The sequence below is a fragment of the Oryzias latipes genome, chromosome 18, assembly GCF_002234675.1.
Source record: "Oryzias latipes chromosome 18, ASM223467v1".
Taxonomy (NCBI): Eukaryota; Metazoa; Chordata; class Actinopteri; order Beloniformes; family Adrianichthyidae; genus Oryzias; species Oryzias latipes.
The window spans coordinates 26,480,952-26,506,284 of record NC_019876.2 but is presented as its reverse complement, the minus strand read 5'-3'; the positions used below and the strand labels follow the sequence as shown (position 1 = coordinate 26,506,284).

The 25,333-nt window shown below is 45.9% G+C and overlaps 3 protein-coding genes across 3 annotated transcripts; 2 read left to right on the top strand and 1 right to left on the bottom strand.

Annotated features, from left to right (window-relative positions):
* The first annotated feature begins 9,364 nt into the window (after positions 1 to 9,364).
* Positions 9,365 to 12,987, top strand: LOC110017107 (transcription factor Sox-19a). Its single transcript, XM_023966042.1, has 2 exons — positions 9,365 to 10,315; positions 11,410 to 12,987. The coding sequence occupies exons 1-2, from the start codon at positions 9,666 to 9,668 to the stop codon at positions 11,666 to 11,668; spliced, it is 909 nt and encodes a 302-aa protein (XP_023821810.1). The 5' UTR covers positions 9,365 to 9,665; the 3' UTR covers positions 11,669 to 12,987.
* Positions 12,988 to 15,250: 2,263 nt separating this feature from the next.
* mpdu1 (mannose-P-dolichol utilization defect 1) lies at positions 15,251 to 18,773 on the bottom strand. The gene is made up of 7 exons (XM_004080008.4): positions 18,583 to 18,773; positions 18,078 to 18,143; positions 16,783 to 16,915; positions 16,624 to 16,709; positions 16,433 to 16,551; positions 15,737 to 15,847; positions 15,251 to 15,672 (listed from the first exon to the last, which is right to left on the bottom strand). The coding sequence occupies exons 1-7, from the start codon at positions 18,707 to 18,709 to the stop codon at positions 15,538 to 15,540; spliced, it is 777 nt and encodes a 258-aa protein (XP_004080056.1). The 5' UTR covers positions 18,710 to 18,773; the 3' UTR covers positions 15,251 to 15,537.
* Positions 18,774 to 19,963: 1,190 nt separating this feature from the next.
* On the top strand, positions 19,964 to 23,415 carry mblac1 (metallo-beta-lactamase domain containing 1). Its single transcript, XM_011487727.3, has 2 exons — positions 19,964 to 20,512; positions 22,935 to 23,415. Exons 1-2 carry the CDS (start codon positions 20,090 to 20,092, stop codon positions 23,172 to 23,174), a joined length of 663 nt encoding a protein of 220 aa, XP_011486029.1. The 5' UTR covers positions 19,964 to 20,089; the 3' UTR covers positions 23,175 to 23,415.
* The last annotated feature ends 1,918 nt before the right edge of the window (positions 23,416 to 25,333 follow it).

Sequence of the window (25,333 nt, the reverse complement as noted above, 5' to 3'; positions counted from 1 at the left end):
GCGGGGTCGCTCTGCACCAACGGTCCCGCCCCCAACTCAAAGGTGAATTTCTGATGAACCCCTGCCGCTCTGCAGAGGCTATGTCCCACAAAACGACAGTTATTTCTTTCATTTTGGCTAAAAAGTGTATAGTCATAGTGAATCGACCGGTTTGCAGGTGAGTTTGGCTTAAAAAACTGTTGGTAAAGAGAAACAAGGTGGGCTCCGTAGAGTATGGCCACGGCAACTGAAGCAAAACATTAAGACCTTTGGGGTTCTCAAAAGGTGAACAGACATAGTAGAGGTAGATTTCCACTCAGGTTCTAGTCTGCTGTTGGTTAAATGTGGAAGCAGAACAGAACAGCAATGGTCTCTGAAGGCGTCAAGAAGGGAATAGGAAAACCACGATGGCTGCTGGTGCAGAAACCGTCCAAACACGGCATCCTCCGGCGTCCTGCATCCCGCCGTTCCTGTCTTCTCATCACCTCGGTGGTCCTCCTTGGATTTCTGCATGGAAGGTACCCGGTGCCCTTCCCCCTCTGCGCAACACACACCAGTGACCCTTCGGCCCCCTGTTGGGCGCTGGATGGCAGAGTGGGCTGTCTGGATTATGCGGCTGTGAAGCTCGTAAAAGGCCTGCCATGGTCTTTCTCTGTGTGACGGATGGCTGGGAGGCTGAACGGGCCTGCTTTGCATGAGAACAGAAGCAGCAGGGGGAAGAATGGATGCCTATTCAGCCAGGCCTGTCACCCAAAACCACCCTCTTGCACTGAACCCCGACACCCACCCTCATTCATTCCTTCATCATTCCGTCCTTCCTCCTTCTCCCTTGTTCTCCCTCCACACTGCCTGCCCTTTCTCCTTCACTTTGTGGTTCGGCTGGCCCGTATTCACCGGCTCTTTCTCACCCTTCACTCCACTCCCCACCCCCACGCCGCCGCCGTCCTCACTGCCCCGCATTTCATCCTACTTAATTTCTGTTCATTCAGATTTCACCTCCTTTCCATCAAGATGTTTTCACCTTCCCCAAGTTCCAAAGCATTTGAGCCCGCTCATTATTTTCTGTGCACGGTGAATGCGGATCCATAATGGAAATCCCATGGTCAAAGCTCTTTAGGGCTGAAAGAAAGAATGTGACTGGAAGCAGACATGCTGACTGAATCTAAATTTAAGTCAGGGGAAGATAGCGTGGCGTGATTAAAACGTTAAGATTTTATGCAGAACCTCAAAAACACACTGACGTCCCATCCTGCAGACCAACTTTAATCGTCCTGAGCAAAAGTCAACAAACTCAGTTAAACAACCCTAGAACTAAATGCATTAATAATGCAATGAGAAAACAAACTTCTTCACAGACGAAAATGTTCTTCATTTTCTAAGAAAACATGAGAAAATCAACATGGAAAAACATGATTGCAGATGTGGGAAGGAGGCTGAAAAACTCCTCCAGAGGCTTTACAATTACAAGCCTCCAAGTGCCGTTTTTTTAAAAATAATTCCCCTACTTTTCATCTTTAAATGTATTTTTTTCTCTCTCTCAGGAAAATCTTTTCCTTTAACCAGCAGACTTTATGCAGTAAAATGTGTCTGGTTAAAAAAATTAAATAAAAAAATCTAAAAAAAAGGGAGATATCTAATCCTGGAAGCAATTTGTTTGTGTGAGGAAATCATTTCTCAAATTTTATTGGTATCTAAATAAATATTTGGCTTTATAGTCATTAAGTACGGTGGCCCTGAAGTGCAAATCGCATCAACAAATCACTCAACACAAAAGCATAAAAAAGTCACGACAACAGTTAAAACACAAAACAACTAAAAAAGCATTTTGGAAAACTAAAGTGATTCCCAGATATATAAATTAAAAGTTTAAAAATCAAACTAATAACAAACCAGAAAAAGGCACATATCATAGACTATATAAGAGAACTGGACTGAGTGTGACGTCACCCTTAGAAAACCTACAGCTCCAAGCAAATGAAAACAATTCTGTCGCCATTTTTCCACAGTTCGAGCGCCGCCGTGTCGGAACCAGTGAGCAGTGATTGGTCCAAGACGGTCTGAGTCAGTATTTCTATGGCAACCACTCTCACCAATCAGGAGTGAGCTTATTGGAAGGCCACACCCCTAAGCAGGCTCAGGAGAATCTGTCAATCAAACGTTTTGAACTTGACTTGAGACCACCTACTTTCATTGAGGCTTCTGATTGGTCAGTTTCTGTTGTTCAATAACTCCTACTACAGAAAAAAAAACGTGACAAACATGAGAATTCTCAAGAACAATATTAAAGAAGGTATCACAGCAAGAATGGTAGAATGACTAACAGCTGTTTATTACTCTAATGAAGTACCGGTATATGGGTTTTTGGCTTCTTGAAGCCAGCAGGTACTTCCTGTCTGGAACGCCATAAAGGAGAAGTCACTCAGTCCTGGTACTTTACCGATACTTTGGTCTCTGATTGGATGATAACTTTTGAGTTTTGAAGAAGAGGGGAAGTAGAAGGATGGATTGGCTGGATTGTGATTTGATATACAGTTTGGACACACCTTCCCATTCATTTGAATGGGAAGGTGTGTCCAAACTTTTGGTCTGTGATGTAATCAAACTTTTGCAGCAGCTATAGAAACATCTTCTGTCAGAAGATTTCGTCATGCCAAACAACGTCCTGTTGAAAAGGAGAACAAACGTCATCATCCAATCAGAGATGCCCCACAGTGCCTACGTTTTCCAGTTTCTCATTTTCTATTAATATTTACCATTTCGTTTAGTTTCCGGTAATTACTTTTTCTTTCACAAAAGTTTTCTTTTCATTTTGTTTTAGTTTCTGGAATTTGATTTTGACTTCTAAAATGTGGCCACTGTAATTCACAATATCAACGATCGTGACGGATTCTTTTTTTTATTATCTTGAAAGTCCTTTAAAAACTCTTTATTACTTACCTTGATTTGTATAAAATGACCTGAGAAAAATAAAAGAAAAAGTGTCAGATTCAGGCTAAAAAAAAGGCAAACGGAGAACAAGGAAAAGTCAAAGAAACCTCAGAAGTAGGATTTTGGTAATTGAAGATGCTAAAGGTTTGCTGAAGCACAAAAAAAGCCCAACAATTATTCACCAAACTTGTGGTTTTCTGCTTGCTGCTAAAAGGGCTGAACGTTGTTGAATAAAACTGAAGGATATAGATCTAAAAATCTGAGAGTCACTTTTAATGACCAAAAGAAACTGTAGTCTTAATGGGGGACATGTGTACTATAAGAACACAGAAACAGATAAAAATGCTTGAAAATGTTGCTGTGCTCACAAAAAAAGTAGAGAAATATTTATGTATTGTTTAAAATATTGAGCATAGATGAACAAAAAAGCAATCTTTTAAAAAAAAGTTCAAATGAAATTTGTCTGTGCCAAAAAATGGTTTAAAAATTCACAAAAATACTGCTGAAAGTTGGGATCTTTATCTGAAAGTGATTGAAGGGATAACATCCAAAAACCACAAAAGTGAGTAAAGCTAAAGGCACAGCTTTAAATCTTCAATAGGCGCTGAATGTTTTCATGCTAGAATGGCTGAAAAAGCCTTGAGGATGCTGAAAATCTGACATGTGGAAGAACCAGGGGAAGACTGAAGGATGCCGCTCAGGTTGTTTCACCGCAACACCTGGCTGTAGACCAGCATCCACCTGAGGAAGAGGAAGGTCACTAAGGTGACTTTGGATTGGTCCCTGGACCTCTGCCTCCTCCAGAAAAAGCGTCACCTCCAGTGATAAAGGGCTGAATCTCTTCTGCTGTCTCCACACACAGACTCATTAAACGATGCTCTAAGATCTTTGCATCAAGCATCACACAACCTCTCCTCAGCAGAAGCTCCTCTCTCCAGAGAAAGTCCCAGTGGGTCTCTGGAGGATTCAAATGGATGGGATCGGACCCTTAGCGTCACACCTGCAGCCTCCCTCCTGCCGTCCATTGGTTTGTTATTTTGCAGTCAGACCAAACCCAAGCCGGTCAGATGATGGTTGTTTTCCTTCTCCCAACAACACACATAGAGAAAAACCGCAGGAGAACCTCCGGTTCTTCGTTTTTCTGATCCTTCTTCACACTTTGAGATGGTTCCTGAATAACAGAAAGATTTCCCTGAAGCCTGACTACTGGACCACAGCAATCAGCCCTGCAGCCGTCTGCAGAAAAACTGCACATTGAGTGAAACTGACTTTAAAAAAAAAAAAGAAGCACCTTTTTATTTAACAGACACATTCTGTCCAAAACTCCAACAAAGTTCCCTAGGCTTACAACAAGAGACTGAAAAGATATTTGATTTTTCTGAAAGCATTTACTTTGTTATGTATGGAGCCCGTAATCTGACATGAGTAAAAAAAAAAAATAAATAATTTCCACGAAATAATATTCTGATATACATTTGTCCTGTTGTATTTGATTGCACCACAGTTACAGGGACAGGTTAATTGGTCGAGATGCACTATGGGATACGTGTGATGCATGATGGGATACGTAGCATGTAGCGTTCAGATATAAAGTGCTAACTGCTAACGAGTATGTTAATAAAAGACAAGTCCTGATTATTATTATTCCTGTTCGACCCTAAAGTACAACATCCCACACCGCAGCGGCTCTCCGTCTGCCGGCCAGCCACCTGTCCGATGTGGGGAAGCAGCAAGCTCAGGCATCCTAAACATTATGATATTTTTCTTATTTTCACAGAGACAATAATAAATAGTTGCCCTAGTTTGATGCTTGTTTTTATTTTTCCCCTCTTGAAAAAACGTGTGTCACAGAGACACAGAAGTAGCGGCAGAAAGCTGCTTTTGTGGCAGGACGGAGAGCGTACCGGGATGTGGAAACGTGATTACCGATGCTTCTGTAGAGTTTTTTAACCCTTGTGCTATCTTCCATGACCCCACCCTTACTTTGACGTGTTCTCCCTACCATGACAAAGGTGGATAAAGGTGGGAAGATTTCATGTAATCCATGGACACCAGTGAAGATCACAAATCATTAAAGAAAAAAGGTTCAGAGCACTGTCTAGTGGGTCTAGATGACCCAACTCCCAATGTTAAAATGCCTAGGATAGCACAAGGGTAACAATAAATCAATCTGGTCTCTATGCATCCTGCGTGTCTTCCATACATTGTAATGAGACACACACAGACAGAAATGTGAAGGTATCTGCTGTAAATCCAAGTATAGCTCACATCCATGTTTTTGAATGTCTTATCACGTGATTTATTAGTTTTTCTACCCATGTCAGATCACGGGCTCCGTAGCAATGTTGTTGTGCAAATTGTTTCTTTAATCAAACCACAACAAACTACAGGCAACCTAAATTCAATGAATGCATCGTCATATAGTTTCAGGGATGTTTAAGTTATTGAATTTTAGTTGGTAAGGAAATATGTGTAAATGGATTTTTCCTCTGGCATTTTGCAAACAAAAACTGAGAAATGTTTGGTACAGGATTTACAGCAGGCTCAATAAGACAAAACGTTTTCTTTAAAAATTTGCTGAACAGTCCAACGATCAGTTTGGAAGCTAAATGACTAAAACTCAGAGAAAAATGCTACTTTTTTCCAGGTTTGTACAGAGAAAAACTCTAAAAGTTCATCCTCATCATAACAAAACCTTTCATTTATTAGACAGCAACTCCTCAAGTCCAACAGTCATTCAGCATCGGTGAGAAAAAAACTTGTCTTTGGACCGATAAAGTCTGAAAACAAACCTCCAGGCCATAAACAAACAGAGAGAACTTCACACACATGGCGGATTGCTCCTTTACATGACAAAACCTCAGATTGCAGCAAACCAACGGATCCATTTAAAAGACAATCCTCCAAATGTACTGCTGTGAAATAAATAAGAGAGTGATGGCAGGGTCTCATCTCGCTATATATATTTGAGAAAAACAAACAAAAAGCGTGTAGTTGTAAAGATGACAGTCACAGAGGACACTTTTGGAAAGAGGAGGGCAGGCCTACTCTGCGCCATCAGGCCCGCCCACTTCAGCGGTGCATTTCAGATGAACTTCTGCCGCTCTGCAGAAACTATGTCCTAGAACAGTGTTTTTCAACCGGTGTGCCGGGAGATGGTCAGGTGTGCCGTGGGAAATTACTCTCTTTCACTGATCTAAAAACATTTTCCATCTCCAGGATATCAGCTCTGTGTTCATCCAAACAGGTCCTGATAAAACACTGAGTAGTAAGGAATATGAAAGATCATAAAATACTTTTTTCTTTGTGTTCATTTGATTCTATTAAAGACATTTTGATAAGAATGACGGTACCGCGATGTAGCTGCAGCTATAACTGTTTTCGGATAAGTCCCGCCCCTTTAACTGTCTATACAAATCATTCTTGGAGGCTTATTCACATGTCATCAGTCTGACCAATCAGAAGTGGTTAAAGTATTCACTTCCTTGTTCTGATTCTGCTCATAAAGTCTCTCAGTTCCAACAAAAATACCGGCTAAAGCTTGTCTTTAGCGGTGCGGCTTTCCACAGAATCCGCTGTCAGACCGTGGAACAAGTGAACAAAACAATGAGGCTCAAAGACACTAGTCTTTCTGCCATCACTACATCTTCCATGATGCATTGTGTTAAAGTGACAGCATCTCTGCTCTATGAGTCTTCCCTGTTAAACGTCTTGAAACCACAACAAACACACATCAACCAGTTTTCAAATCTTCTTGATGACATCAGAGGTTCAACAGTTTAGTTCTCCTTCAAGGTTTGTGTTTATTAACAGCCAAACATCCCAGAGTTTGGTCCAAGTCATCTTTCTAACTGAAACACTTTTCCAACAATGTCTTTGGATTATTTTATATGTTAAATTTAAGAAATTAAAATAAATATTTAAAAAAGAAATCGCTATTTAGAAAGAATATATTTGTTTTTGTCAGGTTACATGAAATTGCATGTTCATAAACTGAAGGTAAAAACAACTTCCAGGGTAAAATTTCAAACAATTTAGTTGAAAATTGATACTGAAAACTAACTTAACTTTTATTATATCTTTTAGAAAAAAACAGCTGCAGCTTCCAGCTTTTTCTGCCACAATTATCACAAAAATGCATGTGAGATTGTGGAGGGAATGTACATCAATACAGACTATAGAGTTTCTCCTTTTTTAATTTTTGAATGCTGGTGTGCCGCAGAATTTTTGTCAAGGATAAAGTGTGCCTTGGCTCAAAAAAGGTTGAAAAACACCGTCCTAGAAAACAACAGAGGTTTTTGATTTTGACTAAAAACGGCATTGCCACAATGAAAAGACAGACCACTGAGATTATAACAGTTCAGGGCGGCACACTTTCATAGAAAGCTGTCAGAAATGACTCCTGATGGTCTATTTCTAAACTTTCAATCTATATATTTTTCTATCAAAGACTTACAGGTTGTCATCCTGATGAGAAGGATACACTGAGGTCTCATTCAGTTCACAGGAAGGCAAGAGTGGTCTTTAATGAGCAGGGGCCTCCTCAGCAGTTTTGGTCTCAGTTGTTTTCTACATCTATGCTGAGCAAACAGACATGGAAAGAGATTCAAAGAGTTGAAGAGAGCCTGTTCTGTCCTGGTCAGCCCGCCGAACTCCATGCAGGTAGTGGTAGTAGAGGTACAACGATTCATTTTAACAACAATCCAATTTATCTCATAAAATGTGGTTGACGATCCGATTCATAGTCAACATTGATGCAACAATCCGACCCATGATCCAGGACATCTTTAGCTAAAACTTTAACCAGTGTCACTCAGAAATACCTGGTACTGAACAGTGCAGGTGAAGTTCTCCATTGTTTGTTTGTTATTGGAATGTTTTATGGCCAATTTACTATTAGGTTAACTGCTAATTTATCTGAATGTATGGTTTAATACATATATTACGTAATGTTATGTAAATATGTAATTTTATTTTCATCTTTTAGGGTGATTTTAACATTGACCTAGGGACTGCAGAAGAAAAATAGCCCTTTGGCTAACCCTGTCCCTGTATCCAAAAATTAAAATTTAATAAAATGTATAAAATTATAAATCCAATTTAAGTTTCTTAACATTCAACCCACTGTTGTTTTTCCACATCCAAAGAATCCAAAGGAAACTTATCAGAACATTCTAGCTCACTGGATGGTCACGTCTTTGCTAAATTCAAAGTGTTTCCACTCATTGGACTGGAACGATGGACTGATCGGTTTTTGCTGCATCACATGTGTGTTACCTGCTGTGATTGTCATCTTTTGTAGGTTAAAGTAGAAAAAAATCTACTGTAGGATTTCAGAGCAGCGTCCGTAGTTCTGCGGTCGCTGTATCGGTCCATTGTGGTGAAGAGAGAGCTGATCCAAAGAGCAAAGCTGTCAATTTATCGATCGATCTTCGTTCCGACACTCATCTATGGCCATGAGCTATGGGTCATGACCAAAGAACGAGGTCCAGAATACAAGCGGCTGAAATTAGCTTAGGGGGGCTGGGCGCTCCCTTAGAGATAGGGGGAGTTACTCTGTCACCCGCAGAGAGCCTGGAGTAGAACCGCTTCTCCTCCACATCCAGAGGGCCCATTTGAGGTGGCTCAGGCATCTAGTCCAGATTCCTCCTGGACGCCTCCCTGGGGAGGTGTTCCGGGCATGTCTGACTGGACAGAGGCCCTCGGGGAAGACCCAGGATACGCTGGAGAGACTACGTCTCTCGGCTGGCCTGGTAACGCCCCGGGGTCCCCCCAGAGGAGCTGGAGGAAGTGGCTGGGGCGAGGGAAGTCTGGGCATCTCTGCTTAGGGTGCTGCCCCCACGACCCGGTCCCGTATAAGTGGAAGAAGATGGATAGATGGATGGGAATGTACTGTACCTCAATTCCAAATTGTATTTCCATTATCGATTATTGTTTTGAATTGATTGAATTTGAATGGATTTCATAATGTCAGAGGTCGATTCGATTAACAGCCTGCATCAGACAGAAATCAATGAATCATTTTCATTCAGAGGTTATCGACATCAAAAGTAACACCTGTACCCGAAGCCTGTAATGTTCTACACAGGGAGGGGGCCCGGAGAGGCTCCTTCAGCAGCAGACTGCAGTTCAGGAGTGGACAGACTTCCGAAGAAGCAACAGTGAGTGATACCCCCCCCCCCCCCTAATTTCAAACACCTGCTGCTGTTTTTAGAAAGAGATCTTCATGTTTTATCTTATTCTGCATCCTTGTAAATGATGCTCCGCGCAGCTCACTTCCGTGGGAACCATTGATTGTCATACAGTCGATGGTCGGATCAGACCTGACAGGTGAGCTCCTCCCCCTCAAATTCTTCAACTGCTCCTCGTGCTTCCAAACGCGTCATCAACAAGTGTCTCTCGCGCGGTCTGCTTTGGCCCTTTCACATGTAAATTAAGCCTCTCCTCATTGGCTCGCGGGTCAGCGCACGCGGGTGAGCAGTGAGCGCGCTGGAGCAGTTCAGTCAGAGTCCGGCTGCTGCTGCTGAACGTGGAGTTTTGTGTCCTCGCGTGGTGGTCAGAGTGATGAGGGACGCTCAAACCGACTCTCCCCGGAACCAGAACGCCGTTCTCACTTGGCCTCGAGACTCGCGCCACTAATTATCTGCGTCATTGGAAGCAGCCGGGTCGAAGCACAGAGAGAACCGGGCCGGACGTGGCCCGCGGGTGGCTGCGCACCTCTTGAGTCAGTCTGCTGCGCCTCACTCCACCTGTCCAGCATGTACAGCCTGATGGAGCACGAGATGAAGCCGGCCGGCCAGCCTCACCCTCAGCACGCGGCGCCGGGGATGACCCCCGTGACCGGCGGCATGACTTTGGGCGGCGGCACAAACCCTCACCCGAAAACGGCGTGCGCGCCCGGAAACGACCCCATGGATAAGGTGAAGAGACCTATGAACGCCTTCATGGTCTGGTCTCGGGGGCAGCGGAGAAAAATGGCCCAGGAAAACCCCAAGATGCACAACTCTGAGATCAGCAAGCGGCTGGGCGCAGAGTGGAAACTCCTCAGCGACGCGGAGAAGCGTCCCTTCATCGACGAGGCCAAGCGGCTGCGCGCCGTGCACATGAAGGAGTACCCGGACTACAAGTACAAGCCGCGCCGCAAAACCAAGCCGCTGCTGAAGAAGGACGCGCCGGGGGCCAAGTACCCGCTGTCCGCCGGGAACCTGCTGGCCGCCGCCGCGCAGGGTCAGGGCGCCAGCCCGCGCATGGAGAGCTACGGCTGGGGCCCCGCCGGCGGCTACAGCGGCATGCAGGGCGACGCGCTGGGCTACTCCCAGCCGCTGCACCGGTACGAGCTGTCCGCCCTGCAGTACCCGCCGGCCATGACGGCCGCGCAGACATACATGGGCGGGGCCAACTCCTACAGGTGAGTCTGACTGCGCCCAGGTGAGGAACTCCTCACACCTGTTTCACCTGCTAAACCGCGCAGCCGGCCTTAAGGCGGGCAGTGGTGCGTAAAGTCTGCCACGCCCGCCTTATGTTATGCAAGCAGACGGGCTGCAGAGCAGCGGAACCGGGCCAGAAACCGTCTAACGAGCCAAAAGTCCAAACCTGCTGGTCAGAACCGTTATAAATCGAACTTCTCATGGTGACGTTGACCAGTCATCCCGTCTTCAGTTCGTTATTAGTGATTTTTAACTAAAACGTATTTAATGATGATTTTTTACATTAATAACAAACTTTAAAAAGTTTTTGCAGGATTGGGTTTAAGGGTTTTTCACAGAAGGGATCATCACCTGGAATCTAACCAGAGGCGGTGCAGGTGGTAGCTTAAAGATTTAAGCGGAACAACGTGTTCTGTGGTAAATCAGACTTTTTCAGAAGTCATCAGTCACAGTCCCCGTGGACCTGAGCCGGGCCCGTGGGCCGCTGGCTCATCATGTGGTTGGCAGGCCTTGCCTTTGATTTCTATTCAAGCTTCCATCATGTGTAACATTAGTTGGGAATAAATCCGTTTTTAATGTTTGACCTATCCTAAAGTGGAGATTTGAAATGGATCAGGGCCGGTTTGGGACGTTTACAGCACTTTCCATGCCTGGTTTTAATCTGCGGATCCCCTGTTTCATGGGGGAGCAGCAGACTGAACCTCCAAAAAGATTAAGGTGTGTGGGAGGGGGGGTGGGTATTTATTTATTTGGAAATGCACGGCATGTCAGAACAAGATGATCTTAATGGAACAACTGTCTCCGTTGTTTTTCCTAAAGATCACCAACCCTTCTGTTGGTGAATTAAACGTTTAGTCCTGAGGACACCGCTACATCTTTTTCTTCCCTTTGATGATGCTTTTCCTCACCTTCCTCATCATCTTTGTCCTCCTCTCAATCCACCGTCATCTTTTTCCCATGTTTCCTGGTTTTTGCTGTAAAGATAATAAAACCCTCATTCTGAAAATTAAAATCTAAAACGTGATGTCATGGTGGTTCTGGCTCTAACTCAAAGTTCTTATCTCCCCCCCCTTAGTCCCATGACATACAGCAGCCCTCAGCAGCCCAGCCCGGTCACCATGTCCATGATGAAGGCGGAGCAAGTGTCTCACTCACCCTCAGCGGGGACACCCACTCATCACCGAGGAGCACTACAGGGCGACCTGAGGGACATGATCAGCATGTACATCCCTGCGACCGGAGGGGACGCCTCGGACGCGGCGGCGCAGCAGCGGGGATATGCCGGTGTCCAGCAGCACTACCTCTCCGGGACCGTCCCGCTCACGCACATCTAGGGCTGAGCCGGGACAGAGGGAGGTCACGATGATCAGGGGGCGAAGCCTTTAGGTGGCAGCTCAGACTTATGGTGTGCAGAGGAAGCGTGTTTGTGATCGTGCACACGTATGAGGGGTTCGGGACACTCCAAGGTGCCTACCAGTCTGTTTCTCATCTGCAGTGAGTGAAGAAACATTGCAGCTGCACATCTGCTGCCGCCCCCTGCATTCCATCTGCGCATCTGCCCCCTACATTGTACCTGCGCAGCTGCCTCTGAACCCCCTGCATTCCGTCTGCGCATCTACTGCTGCCCCCTGCATTCTACCTGCGCAGCTGCCTCTGAACCCCCCTGCATTCCGCCTGCGCCGCTGCAACTAGCCCCTGCATTCCGTCTGTGCATCTGCTGCTGCCCCCTGCATTCTACCTGCGCAGCTGCCACTGACCCCCTGCACTCCGTCTGCACAGTCGCTGTTTCCTGCTGCACAGCTGCAGCTGACCCCGTATTCTTCCTGCGCAGCTGTTCCTGACCCCTGGATCAGACCTTCACAGCTGTTGCTGACCCCTGAATCGCTGCTGCCACTGACCCCTGGATCACACCTGCGCACCTCCTGCTGACCCCATCATCACACCTGCGCAGCTGCTAACGACCTCTGCATCACACCTGCCCAATGTTGCTGACCCCGCTGCACCCCACCTGTACAGCTGCTGCTGACTCCAGACCTGTTGAACTGGCTCAGCTTCCATCAGACACCAGCTGAACGGAGGACCCGAAGCAGAATCTTCTGGTCCGTCCCGTCACTAAGTTCAGTTGTGGTTCTGAGATGTCGGGCCTCAGATTCTGCTGCCTGTGGCAGCTTAATTTGTCCCAGTGATCTTAGATCAGATCTCATTCGTGGATGAGCTGTTTGTTGCTCCTGTCAGTGGTTTGTTTTTTACCTGGAGATCACGGTACAGGTGTTTTATTGAATGTTTTGACTCGGCAGAGTTGTTTTATCTCGATTCTGGATGTTTAGTTTTTGTTTATGTTGCTGCCTTCCTCAGATTGACGGACTTTGTGTGTAGCTCGCTGAAAGCAGCTCTGACTGCCCGACACTTCTCTCTCCAGCTGAAACGTTGCTGGAAGCCTTTGAGTGTTACCCTGATGTTTTCTGAATGTTTCTTTTGTTATGGACACTTTCATATGGAGGTTTTTAGTGTTTTACCCAGACATTTTTGTTCTTTTTCTAATGCTGCATGTAGAGTTACAGGAAGTTGTAAATACTGTTCATACTTTCAGGCTCTGCCTGGAGATCTTTGATAAACTCGTATTAATAAATTCCTACAGTTTTTCACAAATGAAGTTGTATCAAGTGTTGCTGATTTGGAACTATACAGGGCTTAAAGTTTGTTGTGGGATCCAGGCTCATGTTTTGCAATATAATGTTGATGTCATCTGGTCTGGTAAAGCCTCCTCCTCCTCTTCCTCCTCCTCCTCCTCGGACGGGGAGCTGTGGCTGCAGATCTGCAGTCGATTCCTGTCACATCTTCAGCCCCGTTCTGTCCCCCCTCCCTCCCCTCAGAAAGCTTGGTAATTGGCCGTTTCGTTGCATTGTCCGCAGCCTTTCAGCCTGCAGGTGCAGATAGTAAAGGGTGAGTCGCCTCTCCTCCCCCCGGCCGGCTTTGTTCCCCCCCTCTGTCCCCTGCAGAGCAGAAAATGAGGGCTGCGTCTTCGGGCTTAACCCTTTCACAGAGCGTCGCCTTTCTCATGGAAATGTGAGGGAGGCCCGCAGCGACTAATCGGTCATCGAGGGGAGGGAGGGAGGCCGAGGAAGAGGAGAACAGAGAGGGCACTGGGGGGGGGGATCGGGAGGAGGATCTGCTCCCCTCACTCCTGGTTAACTCTCAGCCTGCGTTCACGCTGTGATGGTGTCAGTGCGGGTCGTCCGATGCGAAGTTTGCAGAAAAAAGGGGCAAAACTGTGAGGTTCTGATGCTGACAAAGTCACATGACCTTTATCCAGTTTGCAGCTGAAGTTGGTGGGTGGGGGGCTGGGTGTGGAGAGGCATGGGGGGGCGGGGGTGTCAATGGAAGGATTTTCTGGTCCACTACATCCCATGCCATCACATGGCATCGCCTGGCAACGAGCAGCCAGGCTTCAACAAGTGGTTGCCATGGAGGCGTGGACAAAGGAGCCTCCTGGCTGTTTGGGATTCAGTGTGTGTGTGTGTTCCTGCCGTCCACACACACCGCCGCGGAGAGGAGACCTCGCCTTCCTGTTGCTCCACGAACTCGCAGGATTTCACGCGTAAACAACCACACAAGTTTGAAACCTGAAGAGGCTTCCAGTCGGGTTTAGTTTACAAACGCCAACAGGAAAATGTGATTTTTGTATTTTTCCCACAATTTGTATCCAGTGCATATATCTGTAAAATATATAATAAATTTAGGTTTTGTAAAGAGTGCCTCACCTTTTGTTCAACGAATGACTTACTCTCAACAAAAAAAACCAAGATGCCCCAAATTTAAATGCAATCCTCCCAAGAAACTCAGTTTATCCAACTGAAAATGATTTTAAAGTTGGTAGAAAAGATGGATCCGAATGAGATTTCAGGTTCAATAAGGTTTGTGGGCTTTTTGTGTGTGCGCAGGAGTGAATAAGGAAGCTTCTTTGACAAACACTTTCTGTTATTGGTCTTTATTTTAATGGAGACGTGGTCGTTTCAAGAATAACCCGACGATCCTGCTGGGAAGAAAAGAGCATGAAACAATTCCTAAAGTTAAGAATATTCTTCCATTTCTACTGCACTTACACGTTATGTCTGCTGGATATGGTAAACACAAGTGCAATTATAGGTTAGTTATAGTTTTTCACAGGGCAATACCACATCACTCTGTGGCGGGGGGGGGGGGGGCACAGCCGTTCAGCTTGCATTCTTCAAACTATGATCACATTAAATGCAGGTTTAGTTTGGAACCACATGAACTGGAAAAATAATCCACTGTTTTGCTTATGTAAGAAAAATACATCTTCTCGTTTGGCACTTTAAGGTTTACACCGGCTTATAATGTAGCCAATCACAAGATATCGTCGTTCTAAGTGGCGGGGGCTGCGTGTTATATAACAGGAACCTGCAGGACGGTAGAAATTTGGCCCAAGGGCCTTTTGAAAAGCTGTGGTTTTGCTGCAACAATAACAGAAATTCTGAGTAGATCCCAGTAGATTCTCATAATCCATTTTTTTTTTGAACTGGTTAAAGTGGAAGTGCAATGAAGTGGGATCCCTCATGAAATGTCATTTTTGTCTCCGTGGAAGTGTTTTTCAGTGGATTCTTTAGCAGCACCATTTCTCCTAAACGTTTCTGTGAGCTGCTCCTTTTTCTGCACAAAAGGATCATAAAAGGGTGAACATTTATGTCGATGACAGAACCTTTGATCTACTAGTTTAGGATCTGATCTGTTTGGTGTGTGACCCGTCTTCTCAAGAAGACATTTTCCCCTCATTTTCCTTCTCCTGGGAGCCCCCAGCTCAGACCGCTGAGGTGAGGCCGGGGGGGTTTCGGTGGTCTCTGTTCCGCCTGCTGGAGCCGCAGAGTTCTGCAGCAGATCAACACAAAGCTCTGGCAAACGTTCCTCATAGGTGGGCTTTATTTCATCCTTCAGTGTAAAACAGACACGGAATGGAGACGACAACGAAAGGAATCTTTACAGAAGTGCAACTTTAGAATCGGTCCTTTGAGCCCCCCCCCCCCCTCAGAACCGAGGAAGTTGGTGCCGACTGAACCTCCAGCAGCCGATGAGGAGCACCAGAACCACCGAGACGCCAGCAGAGGAATGTGAAGAGCGCAGATCTGCGTGCCCGTCCCGCTTTAAAGTCCCTGCAGAGTTCGGAATCGGGTCGTCAGAACCGGCCCTACTCCCTCTTCTTCTTCTTCTTCTGTTTGGTTTGCGGGCTCCTCTTCCAGTAGTACAGAACCTGCATGGCGATGATGCCGTTGCAGGTGGAGGAGATGACGTACGTCAAGGCCATCAGCGTGTCTCCGGTTTCCTGGAAGAACAGGAGAGCAGCGTCTGGCTCAGGAGGCGGGGCCTGTGGTAACGTGGTGTCGTACCTGGACGGAGGTGAAGATCCGAGCCAGGGATCCAGCGAACAGCAGGAAGACGGAGACGGCAGAGAGCTGGCCCGTGTGTCCGTTCTGGAAGTTTGTGGCAGCTTGGATCAGCTGGAAACACAGAATCGAGACGTGTGATGTGAGCTTTTGGACAGAGAAAAAGGAAGAAGTCACTTTTGTTCCCTGAATTTGCCAGAACAAACTCTTCAAGCAGGAAATCCTCCCTCAGAAGTGAGGAGCAGGTAAATGTGAATGAAGGAGGTGTTTGATTTGAAGCACTTGTGGCTAATGACAAAGTTGGATTGAATCTTAAAAAAAGATTGACGTTTTCTTTAAAAGGGAGGTGAAACTCGCATTAGTGGTCAGAACACGTTCAATCTGCAGAACCACAGAGAACTTGAGATGAAAGCGACCAGAGAGCCCCGACGCCACCTGAACCGGTCAAACCGCTAACGGGTCATCAGTCAGGGACCACACCAATGCTTTATCCTCAACATTGTCAAAAGAGTGAACCCACGTTTCTGCATTTCGGCATTTTTTTGACGGCTGGATTTAAACTTTTTAAAAACGAGGCTTTTATTTTGAAAGGCCACTTCAGAAGCAGTTCTCCCAACATCCAGCTGCAAAGCAGGAGGTGATGCAGGAAGTTCTTGCCAGGATACGCTCCGCAGATCACGGGAAGCGAGCGGGACTCACCCGGCCGATGATGATGGCTGGCATGTTGAAGGCCTGCATGGAGGTGACCGCCGCCATGGGCGTGACGGGGGACAGCAGGAGCAGCAGCAGGCTGAAGTACAGCAGCACAAACAGGACACCTGCAGAGCAGCAGAGCGTCAGACTCCGGCGGGTTCAGACCTCTGCTCCGTTCAGGAGGCCAACAGACCTACCAGAGCCACTCCTGCCTCCATACTTCTGGATGAGGAAGCCGATGGTGACCGTCTGTAGCATGAGGAAGAGAGCCTCCCCCCAGGAGCTGAGGCGACATTCAGCGAGCGTTACTGACCACCACACAAACGCATCATCTCACAGTGTGTGTGTGCCGCCACCTGAAAGGGAAGCCGTTGGCGATGCTGTACGCCATGGTGCCGGTGATGGCCAGCAGCTCCAGCAGCACGGACTTGAAGCTCAGCCCCTCAGCGCTCTTCGCCGCCATCAGCTTTAAGATCTGTGGCAGCTTCACTGTGAAGGAGGCCGACGCGCATCAACACCTTCATCAACACCTTCATAAACATGTTCATCAACACGTTCAAAGGGTTTGGAACTGATTCAGTTTCACCTAAATGGTCTGAAAAGCGTTTACCATCGCCAGGTCTGTGTTCATCCCAACAGGTTTCACACCGAGCAGAACATGAACGATCACTGAAGACTTTTTTTGAGGGTTCCTATGTAAGACTGTACCACCATTTTTGCTGCACCTTTGGGCGTTTGCTGTCATTTTTGAAAAAGTTCGGCCCCTTCTTGCAGGCTCAATCGCATTAATCTAACCAATCAGACGTCGTTAACGTCCTCACTTCCTTGTGCCGACGTGGTTCAGGAAGTCTCTCAGTTCCAACAAAAATATCAGCCAGAGATGGCGTTTAGTGCCCCACCGTTTTTCCACTACATCTCCCATGATTCATTGGGTTACTGTGACAGCGTCTGTGGGGCTGTGTCCAAATCGGAGGGCTGCGTTCTTCCTGGGCTGCGTTTGCGGGCTGCTTGCGTCACGGCGCCGCCACAAGAGCAGTCGGAGTTCAACCACTCCTTCAAATGCGGCCAACGAAAACAACCTTCTTTTTACCCGATTTCAAGGATTGGGCCGGTGACATTCGCCGGCTGGAATTATCTAAAGGCTAGATAAATTCACCGCCGTTCCCATCCGGCCTACCCGCTCGACAGAGGTCGCGGGAGGCGATTCCAGGACGTGGCCCTCGAATTCGGACGCGCCCTGCGCCCGTTCTACAGGTTTTTAAATCTTCTTGATGAAATCAGGCGAACAGTTTGGTTCTCCTTCAAGGTTGGTGTTGGAGCACAGAGGAGCCGTTATCAGCCACAGATCTTGAGAGTTTGGTCCAAGTCATCGCCAAAACTGAAACGGCTGCCTTCTAATAATAATATTGGCTGGATTGAATGAGAAGTATTATTTAAGACTTCCAGCACAGTAAAAAAAAACCTGAAGTTAAGTTTAACTAAAAAAACAAGGTGAGATCCAGGAGGGGCAGGAACGTCATCCCTACAGGCCACAGAATTTCTCTGTTTTTCTATTTATTTATTTTTTTTTCTGCTGTGCTTTGTATTTCAGGGGGAAAGTGGCTCACAAAAGTGGAAAAACACTGAACAGAGATGAAAGTAAGACGTTTACCCAGGACTGATCCCAGGATGATGCCGATGCCCAGACCTTTGCTCAGCACGATCTTCAGACATGGTACTAAAACAAAACAGAGGGAAACGGTTAGAATGTTGAATTCAGCTCATGGGACTGTCAGCTTTGAACTTCAACCATCTGCATCGTAGAAAAGCGTGCCAAAGTCAATTAAATGCTAAAACAGAACAGACTAAAGTGTAATCACGGAAGTCGACAGCAGAGGGCAGTCGTGAGACCCCATCAAACTCTGAAAGCGGCTTCTTCTTGTGACGGACAACCGGAAAAACAGCGACACCCTACCGACACTTCATCATAAAAGCGAATATGTGAGATCTGCCCGTCCAAGAACAGCTGCGGCACGTCCACTTCCACGGACAAACACGCACCTTGGAAAGGGGGTGACGTCAGAACGGATTGACAGCGCGCGCGCTCCCTCTTTTTCCCTGTCAAAGGAGCCGCTCTCTTTCCAAGCAGGAAAGCAGCAGCCGAGCGGGCTTCTTACCGTCCAGCAGGTTGAAGTTGAGGAAGAACTGGTCATAGCAGGACTCCGGCATCAGGTAATCCACCAGAACACTTTTAAACGGGTCCATAAAAGACGAAACTGACCGAGGTTCCGCACTGTCAGCCATTCTGACGGGGTCTTCCTCGTCCCACACAAACACGATCCGACACTTCCGGCTCTGAACAAATGTTCCGGCTGCAGCCACATCTGTTCCTCTTTAGAACTTTCCGCAAATATTTTGTGTCTGAACTTGTTCAAAACTGTCTAATATGCTTATTAATTATGCTGACCACTGTTATTAATAGACAGATAATAATGAAGCATTTAAGAATGAACAAAATCCATCATAAGAATTTAAAATGTTATTTTTTTATCTTCTTTTTGTGTGTGTTGTAATAATAGTTAACAGTTCTATTTTGAAATAATGTACCTATTTGAAATGTAGAAAAATTACAGTAGAACTTTTGATTAAAATACATTTAAATTATTCCTTGTTTATTGTTTTGCATTTATTCCTCGCAAATATTGTGTATGTTTCAATGTTTTTACAAGTTATTTCTTAAATTAAACAGGAAGAGTAAAAACTGAATTTGAATTATTTTTTGTTTTTGAAATTTGATATGTATTACACTTACTGTCAATGGTGGTATGCAAAGATAAGAAAATCAACCAACAAACATCACATCACATCACAACAGCACACCTTTGGAGTTCAAATACAGCCCTTAAAAAAAAGGAAAACCATCCAGATGTTTATATTATCTGCCCAGCCCATAGACAGTATATCTTTATTTACAGCCTATATCCAATCAAGTAAAAGGAAAGTGTTTTCTTTGGGCCACCTTCAGACCTAACTTCCTGTCAGAATGAGCATCTGAATCAGCTTAATTGACTGTATGGCTGCACACACGAGGAATTTGACTCCGGTAACGGTCAAGGACAGAGCAAACAGAGGCAAAGTATAAATATGTGTAAAAAAACAAACCAAAAGGCAAAGAATAAAGATATTTACAACATGTGTGTAGTTTTGTACTCTGTGGTTGTTCAGAGTTCATTGGCTTGGTGGCGTACATTTTATTTTGAAATTTAATTCAGAAACCTTTTTTCCCCCCAATATTATCCGTTTTTGGCATTGATTTTTTTAACACTGATTAAAATACTTTCCAAGGCCGATTTGAAGATGTTCTACTTGTTTTTAACTGTTTTCTGGGTCATGTTTCTTCTTATTTGATGGTTTTTCTTGCTGAGCCATTTGTTTCTGTTTAATATAAATATAAGTGTTGTAGAGTTTGGATGGTTTTCTTGGGGAATTTTCTGCTCAGTAAAGCAGTGTTTCATTTCCATTTTTGATATGTGCTTTCTTTATTTTATTTGCTACAAAACTTTTTTCGGAAATGACGGAAACTAGTCTTGTTCTGTGCTTTTATTCTGAAGGGCTAACCGGAAACATCTAATAGCAGCACGTTCTGTGGGAACTTTCAAGAGAAGAAGAGCGTGTTTTCAGTTGATGGATCCAGACGCAGCTTTGGTTCCGGTTCGGCACCAGAGAATATGCCTGCCAGAGACCGAGCTGGACTTCTCCGGTTCGCTGTACTCGGTGTCGGTGCTGAAAGTGGGCTACTGCGTCCCTCAAAGCGACGGGACGTTCAAGGCGGACGGAACCATCAGCCTCATTCGGGGACCCAAGACGGTTCTCGTGGACACCGGCGGTTCGTGGGACCGGGACTTCCTGCTCCGGGCTCTGAAGGACAGGGGGCTGCGGCCGGAGGACGTGCAGGTGGTCGTAGGCACCCACGGACACTCGGACCACATCGGTAACCTGAGCCTGTTTCCTGCAGCTCTGACCATCGTGGGCTATGACGTCAGCGAGGGAGACACGTATCAACCTTCGGGTCTGGCAGAGGGGCGTGTCCACTTGATGGATGAACAAGTGAGTGGAATATGTGTATATATATATATATATATATATATATATATATATATATATATATATATATATATATACATACACACACACACACACACACACACACACACACAAGACATTTATTCAAGTTTTTTTTTCCATTTAAGCGATACTAAATTCAGAGGATTCTTGATTTAATGGGACAATGCAAACTAGCGAGACACAGTATGAAGAGGTTGAAGACAACATTGCTGTTAATCGTAGAATTTGATACTGACTTGATATGTGATACTTGTGATCAACTGCAGAAAAACGTATTTCCACCTATGATCCATGTTTCCGTTGTTCTGGTTACCGACTGGCATTTAGACCAGCACGATAATACTGAACATTAACCGCACTTCCATGTGCAGAACATCTTTACCGGTACCGGTCCGTGGGTCATTTGGTACCGAGCTGCACAGAAAGAATAAATAACTTACATTACTTCCATTTTATTTATTTTGGAAAGATGTTTTATTTTGAAAAATTGCCCCGATTCTCTGTTCCATCCGTCTATGTCACTCTTGACGCAGGCGAAGGCGCTCTTCTCGGTCATGTGATAGGTTACCGCTAAAATAAAACCCAGGAGCTAGCAAAATGAGTGAAAAACAAACGTCTTTGGAAAGTTTCTTTGCCAAAGGGAAAACGCCCAGTCAGCAGACAGAAGAGGAGCCTTCCACTTCCAAAAAAAGAACATTTAATCGACAGTACTTCTTTTTTGCACCATGAGTGTGGGAAGGGGAGAGGATGACGGCATCTGTGCGATGTACATTGACGTTAAAGCTCAGCTCAGAGTCCGTCCCGTCATGTCTCTGATTCTCTTTCATCGGGGCGCTGCAACAATAATCGTCTGCCACATCTTAAAGACCGGTCCATGAAAACTTTGTATGACGTCATGCCGATCCGTGGCGTTTAAAAGGTTGGGGACCACTGCTTTACATGGTCCGGGAAAAACCTTATCCGATTGTAACAAACGTTTGCATACGCCACATAGTCGGAATAAATCATTTGGACAGAACCTCCTAAAATACTGGAAACAGCTGTAGTGGAAGAAATGGTGAGTTCCATTGTAAACAAACAAAGCTGCAGCAGAGAGCGACATGATCTTCTTAACGTGACTTTATTATTGTTATGATTATTATTAAGTACTTGTTTGCTCGTTTTTTTTTTTTTAACCAGTGCTTTTTTTCTTGGCCGCACCGAGACGAAAGAAGGGTTAGGATTAGACGAAAACGTGCCAACAACAACAACCGTGGATGCAGTTAAATGCTGCAACGTGCATCTAGACTGAACGTAAATATGTGGGAATAACATTAATAAGCATGAATTCACGTGATTGTTTACACTGTTTCTCAGGACTGTGTGGAGTGGCATCTCTGCTTTGAAAACCGCCTCAGTTAGCTCACAAACCGTCCCAAAGCCGCTCCTCTGCTCAGAGACACGGTCCTCCCGGGACACACGGTTCTCCTGAGTTCGGGGTTCGGTGTGGAGCGGGCGACCGGTCCTATTTGTGCTCCAAAGCTTTCTCTGGAGCGCCACACCGTCTACGCATGACATAAAACCAGAGCAGTAGTGACCCACAATCGGAATAAACTGTTTACATGCACCATGATCGGATCAACATTTGGCATAGCCCACCTATCTCCATCTGAAATAAATTTTGATCCGAATGAGTCTGATTGGGTCAGAGAATTCCAAACGGCGTGTTTACATGACGCAATGTTATTCTGATCAGGCGTTCATTCCCATTACTTTTGTCCATGTCAACGCAGCTACTCAGGCTATGTGAGCTTTTAAAGTTGTCACTTTTTACACTCTGCAGCCAATCAGAATTGAGTATTCACCCAGACCATGGTATAAAATGACGTATGTTATGATATACCAGTGTCTTTCAGCCTTTTCTGAGCCGTGGCCCACTTTTTCCTCGGCACACCAAAATGTAAAAATAGAGAAACTCTGTAGTCTGTATTGATGAACAGTCTCTGCATAATCTCACATGCATTTTTTTGGTAATAACTGAGGTACAAAAAGTTCCAGCTGTTTTTCCTAAAAGTTGATAGTTAATAATTATCAACCAAATTAGTTGAAAGTTTACCCCCTCCTGTTTATTACAATGCAATTTCATGTAACCAGCTCACCGGTTGAAAAACACTGTGAAGTACGGTGTTTGATAATTACATATTTTCTGAAAAACCCTGAAAAGCATCACTGTCCAACTATATGGTGTGGAAATCAAATAAAAATAATAAATAAACTAAACAATACAATTTGAAAGATGCTCAAAGTTTTCCTTCCTGAATAAAACACTGGGAATAAAAAAAATTCATGCATTAGGAGGAAAAACGTAAAAGCGAAAGGCAGTTGTTTGTGGTTTCAGCGTCGGCCTGCTTTTTGTCCCCTGCAGGTTTCCGTTGTTCCCACCCCCGGACACACGGGTCAGGACGTGAGCGTGCAGGTGACCGGCACCTCTGCGGGGACGGTGCTCATCGCGGGGGATCTGTTCGAAAGCTGCTCGGACGAAGAGACGTGGAGGAAGCTGAGCCTGAACCCTGCAATGCAGGAGGCCAGTCGCCAGAGGGCGCTGCAGAGCGCAGACATCATCATCCCTGGACACGGACCTCCTTTCAGAGTCATGAGGAGCTGACACACTTTTTTTATTTATTTATTCCCAAAAGCAAAGCAGGAGCACAGCAAGTCCAAAGGGAGTGCAGTCACACTGCTGATGTGAGGTGAAGACGGAGAATCACAGCCATGAAGGTCTGGACATAGAAGTATCTCCTCAAACGCCAAAATAGACTGAGCAGTTATCTAACCATTCCCAGCTTCAAAGTCCGAATCATTTGTGATAATCAGGTATGATATCTGAAATACAAACCTCAGTCTGACTCTGTTACTAGATTTATTAGGACAGCAGTATTAGCCAAATGTTTTATTTCCTCTTGACTTACAAACTCACTGCAACCATCTATTGATCCCAGTGGTCTTGTAGTTACGAGAGACCACCAGCGTCACTTCCTTGGAAAGCTGCAGAACTTCACCTCTGAGTTGTGGGCGGGACTGTTGGCACAAAGCAACTCCGCCGCTCTTCCCCTCCACGTCGCTGAGAGCTCGGAGCGGGGAGCCTCCGCGTATTTTTATCATTTAAATGTAGTTTCTTTTATTGTCCTGCCAGGACTGAGAGAGCAGAGGCGGGCTTTACCAAACCGCAGACTGACGGATCACTTTAGGTTGAAGGAACAAAATGTCAAGAACCTGATTTTGGTGAAAAAAATCTTTCAAAGAGAACCGCCCACATGATTTCACAGCGCCACCAAATGGCAAACCCTGGTAGTGCAAAGTACTTTGGGAGCAGGCTCAACCAAACCAAAGCTTAATGTCTCGAAGGTGGAAGTGACTTTTGGTTTCTAAAACAAGTTTTGGAAGGCTTGGATCTGTTGTCATGGAGGGGTAGTGGCTAGCACTCTCGCCTTGCAGCAATAAGGCTTTGGTTTGAATCCCGGCTGGGACCTTTCTGTGTGGAATTTGCTTGTCCTCCTCATGCATGTGTGGGTTTTCTCTGGTTTCCTCCCACCGTCCAAAAACATGCTTCATAGGTTCATTGATAAGTACACATTGTCCCTCAGGTATGAAGGTGAGTGTGGTTGTGTGGTCCTGCATCCGACTGGTAACCGGTCCAAAGTTTATCCCGCCTTCACCCAACAGATGGATGGATGGATGGATAGAAGTTGTCACAAAACTTTGTATGTTCTCAAGATGGGACTGATGCCGATTTGGTGTAGAAGACATTTTATTTAAATGCGACTTTCTTTCTTTTTCTTTTAACTTGTTCTGTCCAACAACTGAGCAAACAGATTCGAGCTGAAGGCCTTTTGTGTTGGACACGTTTTACTTTCACAAAAAGAGGTTATAGAACTTCAGAACAACCAGAGTGTAGATTTGTATAAACCCATTTTTGTTTGTTTTATTATTTTTTATTTGTTACATTTAGTGTATGTGTGTGTGTGTGTGTGGGGGGGGGGGATATTAGGGGTGGTGGTGGAAGATAATAAAAGGAAGAGAGGTGAGAAAGTGAGGGATACTCTGATTGCTCTGATTTGAATGAGTTATTATTTTAAGCTTTAACAATTATACCAGATCTGCTGGAAAGACAAATATTACATCAAAGGTGAAAATCTGACACGATGATGAGCGGAAGACATCTGTCCATCAAGACACTGTGGGTTAGGAGGAGGGATGAAGCAGACGGGGAGCAGTGTGGCAGTGTGCACGTGCACGTGGGGGTGGAGATACATGCACGCTGCCGAAGTGAACCGTGTGTTCATAAGGGGAACCAGATCCTACCCACTGAGACCAGCCAGACCAGGAGAAGGGGGGGAGGGGGAGACCCCCAGGCCAGGGACCCCTCCGGCACCGGACCCAGCCAGACCAGGAGAGTGGGGGGGAGACCCCCAGGCCAGGAGCGCCCCAGTTGACGGGACCCAAGCAGCCCGGGAGGGGGGGACCGCACAACCCACCCAGCCAGGTGCAGAGCCGGTGCCGAGAGGCATAGGTGAGCCTGGCGTCTGGGCCCCCAGGCCACAGGCGTGTTTAGCCGTAGCAGGCAGCAGCCATGGGGGCCACCGTGCGCCCGACACCGAGACAAGGGCCAAGGACGAGGCCAGGGCCCCGAGAACCCATGAGCCGCCCACCACCCAGCCGGCGCCCCGTCTCCGCAAGCCAGCCCCAGGCACCCGACCCGAGCTACCCAGAGATCACCACGTAACCACAGCCCCCCCCCCCCCCCCCCCCATGTCTCTACCCTCT